Below are 8,765 nucleotides of genomic sequence, written 5' to 3'. Positions count from 1 at the left end.
TGAGTTCGAATGCAGCTGATGATTTATTATTTTTGCAGGTTTTAATGCAGCTGCTGATACACATATGGTTCGCCGACGTGCGTCTCCAATGACAATAATAACAGCCTATAAAGTCACCAACTATATAAGCATGGCTTTATGAGTAAGGGAGGAAAACATAGCCTATGCATGTCTGTAGTATACATTAAGACTAGTCATAGTGGGGAGTAATTTAGACTAGTGTCATGCATATGACACTAGTCTTTGTTACTATCTTCATAGTGCAAAATAACATACAAGTAGTATCATAGATGATGGCATTTTTGCTTTGGGTTGCGTTATGTTACAGTAACATATTATGTTACTCCAAACCCCTTTCTCCTCATTAATTCTATGCCACATAAGCAACTCTGTTTTGAAATGCGCTATGTTACTTCCTAGTTACTCTCACTATGACCAGCCTAATACATAGTCTGGACTCTGGAGTATTGAAAATTGAAATGGTTTTCCTTTCAACTGAAAAACAAACTGCATGTAACCTGAAGGTTGACCACTTGGCCTTCATTATCGGAAAAGATTGTAACCTGAAGGTTCTCCACTCGAACTCTCCTATACGAAGGTGTCATCATCACTTGTGCCTTCGGGAAGAAAGAAACAGAGAGGGAAGGTCGATCAGTGTATAAAGACATGCATCAGGGAAATGACATCTCATCATGGGTTTTAATTACGTACCGTGTACTATGTCCGGGATGAAGAAGACGCCAAAGACGGGGCGGTTAGGATGGGCATGGAGTGTGTTCTCCAGCGAAGCCCGGGCTTGCTTGACCTCGCCGACCATCACCCCGGAGGTGTAGAACCGGACATGAACCTTCCGAAGGGACACCAGGTATTCCATGCCCAGATCCAACCAATCGCCACCGCTGCTAGCTGCTTCCTCTTTTGCGACCCGCAAACGGATTTCAAACTTGACAGTTTCAGCCCTGGGCAAAGCTCCCGGCCGGAACATGATTCGGCCCGGCGATCGGCAAACCAACACGATTGTTGTCAGACAACGAAACCCATCAGCACCGAAGAATAGCTGCCTTTGGCGGGTGGTCCGCAATGTGAGACTATGAAGAGCCGATAACTTGCCAAGGAACCCAAGATCCTTCTGCCGCACTTCCTCCACCCATATGTGCAACTCGTGTAGTTGCGACAGATGGGCGGGATTCCTCCTTATCCACGCTGGCAGCATGGAGAATATGCCATGTCTGTCTGCGATAAATTCCCGCAGACTTCTAGGTGGCACCCAGCGTTCCCCCAGGAGATCCATGGAAGCGCCGCTGGCATCAATTTCTAGACTTTGGATGTTGGAAAGTTCTTCTAGTGACTCCACAAAAGCTTCCTCTAGCTCCATGCTCAGATCATTAAATTTAATTTGGAGCTTCCTTAATGCTTTCATGTTGCCCAATGCTTTCACAGTGCATAAAGAGTCACCACAGATTTCACCCAGCACTTCCATTGATGTCAGCTTTCCCAGTCCATCTGGAAGATTCCAGAGAGGCTCAGTTAGTAGGCACATCAATCTTCTCAGTCTGGTAACACTCGACGGAAGTTCTCTTATATCATAATTTCCACTCAAATCCAGCACCTGTAAAAACTGCAACTTTCCAACTTCTGGGACCTCAGAAATTCCTATATCGGCTAGACCTAGGTACCTCAAGTGAAATAAAGTCCCCAAGTCCTGAAGGTTTAGATGGCTATGATCACCAACATTGCATCCAGTCAAATCCAGTACACGTAAAACAACGAAGCTCGACAAAGGCGGCAATAGACCAATAGCAGATTTAAATGTGGCAATGGACCTCACTTGTAATATACTCTTAGAAATAAGAGGCATTGTTTGATGTTCTTTGATTGTATTTTGGAGGGACAACTTGCGCACATTTCTCTGAGAAGAAATGCCATCATCGGTACCATTCAATATGGTAACAAAACTCTCTTCTCTTGATAATGAACAAATTAGATCAAGCACACTATCGTGCACACGACAAGCATATACAAAGCCGCGATAATTGTATACCGGCTGGATCAAGCTTCTGTTCACCAACTCATTGAAGTAAGTCTCCCCGATCTCAAAGAGACTAGTTTTTGCTTTTTCACATTGGACAAAACTTTCGGCAATCCACATCCATATCAATTGATCTTTCATAATCTCGCGATCTTCTGGAAACATGCTTAGATATAATAAACATGTTCTCAGATAAGAAGGCAAGTCATAATAGCTAATTGATAGTATCCTCATCATCTCCTCTACACCGTGGTCTTTGGTAAGTCCACGGCCAATAGACTCTAGCAAAACATGCCACTCATCCTCTGGTTTTGGATGCTGATCACTAGCCAAAAGACTAGCTATAGTAATTATGGCTAATGGCACTCCACCACATTTCTTCAATATGCATGTGGACACTTCTTCTAATTCACGAGGACACCCACTCTCTTGAGAAAATATCCTTTTATAGAACAACCTTTTGGAATCATCATCACTAAGAGGTTCCATTTGATAGACTGAATCATTAGTAGATGAGCAGCAGAATTTAGATACATTGACTATACGAGTTGTCGTGATTAGTCGACTGCCAAAATTGTTGTTTTTAGAGAAGGCCCAGTTGATAATTGTCCACAATTTCTCATCCCATATATCATCAATTACAATGAGGTACCTATATTAATTATGAGATCATTAATTTAATAATCATACACATGGTAAAATTTAAAGATAATATAGCAATATGCCCCGGAGATAAGATTATGGAAGGATAAAAAGACGGACCTATTACTAAATTAAATGATCATGTTTCAATCGACGTACATTAATTTATGTACACAATTTCTATTTGTCCATCAGTTTTCCTTACGTTGCCCGTAATGGGAGTATCATAACTAGTATTATGCATGCCAAATATAAAATTAAATGAAAAAAGAGAGAGTTGAGCATCATATCATGATACCATATCATAATATATATTGTGCTATATATATTGCATGAGGACAAATGAGGTCATCTAAGATACTAATATATTAGTGAAAAAAGATAGTAATTTATAATACTATGCATTACGAAGGTAGTACCATACACTAGTATCAGATGCATGGTACTTGATACTTTATGATACTACCAACTACAGGCAGCTAGGACAGAAAGACTATTGATTGAAATGATCATGTTTCAACCAAATATTAATGTAGACCTTTTCTATTTGTCCATCTTTATGAATTGGTAGAGCACCACACCTTCCACTATAAATACCTAGCGGAGTGACCCGAGCATTTGCTTGGCTAGATTTACTATACATTTTTATAAACATAATTTCTGATTTTTGGACACATGCTCCAATATGCAACAACAATATATATCTCTTCATCTTCACCTATTGACCGTTTGTTCTCCTTTTTTGAGTGGGGACCGTTTGTTCTCCTTGATCATGTATACATCACCTGAACTATTACCAACAATTGAGCTTGAATAGAGACTACAAACCACGAACCTAAATCTGGTTAGCATAAATACCCTGATCTATCATGAATGTACGATATACCAAGAAACAACTCAATTCGATAAGACATTTCGTCTTGTAAACATGAATGAATATCGTTCAATCCATTCCATTCTTGTCTATTTCTTTTTATATGTATTAATACCCAAAGTTATAAATTTGATCATATCCCTTTAGTAGGATTTTTTTTCTCTTCTCGAAAAGGAGGTTAGGACAATTTTCAATCAATAACTAAATCTAAATATTGATGGCTTATACATAAATGTTGGACCATTTTGTTCTCCATATGTCTTATTTCTAAGCGAATTGAAATTAATTTAATTCATAAAGCTCATCCACATTAATCCGCATCATTTTTCATTTATGTCATTTTCTACTCTCCACGGAAAGTTTGCATTATGTAGTAATATAAACTATTTGACTACTTTCCTTCATGTGATACCCTCACACACATACACAGCACAATGACATTAACCCACAATTATTCTCACATGGTGTTAACAAAGAAAAAGTATTCTTAGCTGATGCCATGCAAGCCCTTAAACGATCCTTATACATGTATATACTTGGTTCTTCGTCTCAATCTATCACTTATTCATCACTTCTAGTTGTTTTAGGGTTTGCGGTAATGGATGGTACATGGATAATTTTGCTCAACTACATTCTACAGAGGATGAACTCTTTTATTGTACAACTAAACCCATTCAAGTTGATATTTTTAATGCATATTTCATGTTTATCCTTTGACAAGACTACATAGTCAATACTTGTGCTTCAACACATAAATTCTCTTTCCGTTCTCAGTTTGTCACTTTTCCGTTCCTTCTCATTGTGGTTTATGTACAACCTATCTCTATATAGAGTTCATGACCAGCATTTTTTTATTCTAGTTTCATATAAAAATATTAGTATTTTTATCCTTGTAATATTTTGTATGCATTGTGCATTAAAAATAATATTTTTAGTACGAAAATACACAAAATGGTGACAGTTAGGAAGTAAATGGTGGAAGTTACTCTAAAATCCTCAATACTTTTAAACCTCATAACTTGCATATTATTCCACAAGCACCAATTGAAAGAAATTATCAGCTTAAGCTAGTTGCCATCATAAAGTGAGTGACAGGTGATACCTCTTGTTCTCGAGACGTTCCCGGAGTTTGTCGATGAGTTGCGTTTCGCCCAATATGGTGAAATGGCTTTCGTACATGTCAAGAGCAAGAAGGATATCCATCAAAATCTTTTTTGCACTAGCATTTCGACCAACAGAAACAAAAGCTCGGCAATCAAATTCTCCTTTAATCTTGTCATAAACCGTTTTGACAAGAGTGGTCTTGCCTAATCCTCCAAATCCGACAACAGAGACAGTCTTCAATTTTTTCTTGGACTCATTGTCTCCTTCTGAAAGCAACTTCATTAGCTCTTGATCCCTTTTCCCAGCAATGCCAACAAGCTCTGTCACTTCGGTGTACAGAGCCCGAAGGCGAGGATCGATGGGAGCCACCGCTGCAGGCATAGCAACAAGATTGTCGACATTGTACCGCACACGCCTGCTAGCAACCTCTTGGACTTGCTTATTGATGTCCTTGATCGCGTTCGCGATCTCATGGTGAGTCTTCCCCTTGATGAACAAGCCGGCCATCTTCTTGGTGAGCCGTTTAATCTTGTTCGAGTTAGCGGCAGGCTCAGAGCCGTCTTCGACACGCACCAGAAACTTGTCAACAACATCCTCCATGTTGAAGGAGAGCTCCCTTACCTCGTCCGCCCAGAACTTGACCTGCTCGTCGAGTTGGTCCCGTGGCACCTCGCCCACCTTGCGGAGGGCAGTGTACATGCTCTTCATCTCTTTCTCGAGAGACTCGACGCCTTCCCTGACCTTCTTCTTCAGCTTGTACTCCTCCTTGAGGAGCTCGAGCAGCTTGGGGAGCAGGGAGCCCATGGCGCCCGTCGCCAGATTCATCTGGAGCTGTTCCCTCTGAGCTAATTGGATTGTTGTTTGGTTGGTGTGCGTTTGGTGCTGCAGCGATGCATTTTGTAGAACCCGGGCAAGTTCAAAGGAAAAGATAGTATCATGTGAAGATGAATAGCTATACAGTCGTACGTACAATTGTTTGTCGCATGACTGTTCGCCTTTAAAACAAGCGACACCGGCCGACATGCATGTAATTTTCACATGTCCAGGAGGACCAGGACCACTCATTACTACAGCTCACGGTTCTCGATTTTTCGTTACGTGTCGGACACATGACTATTTTTTTTTTTAGAATGGACACATGACTGTTCGCCTTTAAAACAAAGCGTCGCTGGTGTTCACACACATACAGGAGAGACGAAGGCAAGTAGGCAAAGCCATAAAAACACAGTGGGCGCGAGCGATGAGTAACCAGCACATTGCTCCGGTCTCCTTTACTAATTTGTAATAAACGTGACTCTCCTTTTCTCTACGATTCGTCTAGATTGATTAACGGAAATGTTATCTGGTGAACGCAAGATATTGTACGTTTCGCGGCGAACTTCCCAACTGTTGTCGGTTCAAAAACATGAATCCTAAAGCGCTCTAGGTTGGCAAGTCAGATAGCCCAACTCATTCGCCGGGAACACGCCGACCATGAATGCGTCCGCGTCTACAACCTTTCCTCACCGACGCCCCCCTCCCCCCCCCCCCCTCCCCCAACTCGCTTTCCATTCTCGGTTGACCATAGAAAGTGGCAAGGGAGTAGAGAGAGGGGGGGGGGGGATGTTCCGGCGGCCTCGCGACCGCGTCGGGGACCGTGCGGATGCTCGCGTTGTCGGACTCAACGTATTCCACGCTCGGCAAGGGGGCTCCACTGATGCATCTGAGAGAGGTTGCGGTGGCCCGCGACATTGGTGGCGACCGCGGACGGTGACGAGCCCCACTCCGATGACTCCTCGCGCCCACTCAACCTCGGTGGGAAGCCCAGCGACGGTGGCCGACGCACCGCGCTAGAGGTGGTGGTGAGCTCGGGGGTAAGGGCGGTGTGGGGAAGACCACCACCACACCCGCGCGCGATGGCTGGAGACTGATACGTCTCCAACATATCTATAATTTTTAAAATATTCATGCTATATTTACATCAATTATATATAGTTTTGATGCACCTTTATATTATTTTTGTGGACAAACTTATTAATCTAGTACCCATTGTCAGTTCATGTTTTCAGCATGGTTTTTGCTTTACAGAAAATCAATACCTAGGAAGGTCAAAACACCCCGATGATTTAATATAATTTTTATGGAAAATATGTGATTTTTGAGCGAAAGAATGCCCAAGGGCCCCACATGGACAGGTGGCGCGTGTTAGAAGTGAGAGAGGGATTTGGTGGAATTGGTTTTTTTTTGCTTGAGCCTCATGGGCATATATATAGGAGTACATGATCTACTTGGACTACAAGACAAGCCCGAATATTCCTAGTTTATCCTATGTTTCCTAATACAATCACGTTACTTAACATCCCCCCGCAGTCACAACGGTAACGACGCAGACGGTGAGACTGGAGAAGAATCCGAAGGCAAGCCGACGGACAACCCTCCCCCCCCCCCATAGTTGTAACGGTCGACGCATCGCGGAGTCGTGGCTGGTGTGGCAACCGACGAGGTTGCTCAAGCAAGGCGGTAGCCCTTTGTGCCGTTGTTGAGGTAGCCGAGAGCGTGGGTGGAGGAGCCGTGGTCGAGGTATCCATGCGAAGAATGTCATGGTCGATGTCGAGTTGGGGTAGCCGGTGTCGAGGAAGTCGCCGTGGAGCCGCGGGCGCAAAGAGGCGCCGAGTTAGTCATGGGCGCAGTAGTGGTGCACCGGGGAGAAGACGTTGTTGACGACGCGTTGCGCCGGGGTTGCCAAGAGCGGGGACATATCGTAGACGAAGGCATGCACCAGTGGTGCCAGCACCGGGCATGCGTAGATGGACGAAGACGAAGTTGACGAAGCGCCGCACCAGACTTGCCAGGCCCGGGGACACGTAGTGGACGAAGGCACGCTTTGGTGTTGCCAGCACCGGGCATGCGTAGACTGGGACATGCACGAGCTGTACGCCATGTCGAAGAAGTCGAAGAATGTAACACACATAATGCGGCTATATCTCCCATGTGTTGAGGCACGACTTAGAGGCATAGCCGCATGGTAGGCTTGTCGCAAGAGGGGTATCTTCACACAACCCATGTACTGAATAAGAAAGGGATAAAGAGTTGGCTTACAATCGCCACTTCACACCATACAAGTTAAACATATATCATCCAAAATACAATCAAGGTCCGACTACGGAACCAAAATAAAAAAAGACAACCCCAAATGCTAAATCCCCGATCGTCCCAACTGGGCCCCACTATTGATCAACAGGAAACGAAACAAGACAACGATCAAGATCTTCATCGAGCTCCCACTTGAGCTGGGTTGCGTCATCTGCACTGGTATCATCGGCATCTGCAACTGTTTGGAAGTATATGTGAGTCACGAGGACTCAGCAATCTCACACCCGCGAGATCAAGACCATTTGAGCTTATGGGTAGGAAAGGGTAGTGAGGTGGAGCTGCAGCAAGCATTAGCATATATGGTGGCTAACATACGCAAAAGAGAGCGAGAAGAGAAGCAAAGCACGGTCGAGAAGCTATAAGTGATCAAGAAGTGATCCTGAAACTACTTACATTCAAGCATAACACAAGAACCGTGTTCACTTCCCGGACTCCGCCGAGAAGAGACCATCACTGCTACACACGCGGTTGATTCATTTTAATTAAGTGTCAAGTTCTCTACAACTGGATATTAAAAAATTCCCATCTGCCCATAACCGCGGGCACGGCTTTTGAAAGTTCAAACCCTAAGTTTATGCGCGGTTGATTCATTTTGCTAAGTCCCATCACAAGCTCTCACGGTCAACGAAGGATATTCCTTCTCCTGGGAAGACCCGATCAGTCTCGGAATCCCGGTTACAAGACATTTCGACAATGGTAAAACAAGACCAGCAAAGCCGCCCGAATGTGCCGAGAAATTCCGATAGGAGTGATAACACACAAGTATAGGGGATCGCAACAGTTTTCGAGGATGGAGTATTCAACCCAAATTTATTGATTCGACACAAGGGGAGCCAAAGAATATTCTCAAGTATTAGCAGTTGAGTTGTCAATTCAACCACACCTGGAAACTTAATATCTGCAGTAAAGTATTTAGTAGCAAAGTAATATGATAGTAGTGGTAATGGTAGCAAAAGGTAACAGTAGTAAAAGTAATATTTTTGG

General features: G+C 43.5%; 1 protein-coding gene across 1 annotated transcript; it reads right to left on the bottom strand.

Annotated features, from left to right (window-relative positions):
* LOC123148420 (disease resistance protein RGA5-like) lies at positions 1-5,597 on the bottom strand. The gene is made up of 3 exons (XM_044567872.1): positions 4,648-5,597; positions 712-2,681; positions 1-617 (listed from the first exon to the last, which is right to left on the bottom strand). The coding sequence occupies exons 1-3, from the start codon at positions 5,472-5,474 to the stop codon at positions 589-591; spliced, it is 2,826 nt and encodes a 941-aa protein (XP_044423807.1). The 5' UTR covers positions 5,475-5,597; the 3' UTR covers positions 1-588.
* Between the last annotated feature and the right edge of the window lie 3,168 nt (positions 5,598-8,765).

The sequence above is a fragment of the Triticum aestivum genome, chromosome 1A (assembly GCF_018294505.1).
Source record: "Triticum aestivum cultivar Chinese Spring chromosome 1A, IWGSC CS RefSeq v2.1, whole genome shotgun sequence".
Taxonomy (NCBI): domain Eukaryota; kingdom Viridiplantae; phylum Streptophyta; class Magnoliopsida; order Poales; family Poaceae; genus Triticum; species Triticum aestivum.
The sequence above is the reverse complement of the archived record's forward strand: the minus strand, read 5'-3'. Positions and strand labels throughout refer to the sequence as shown.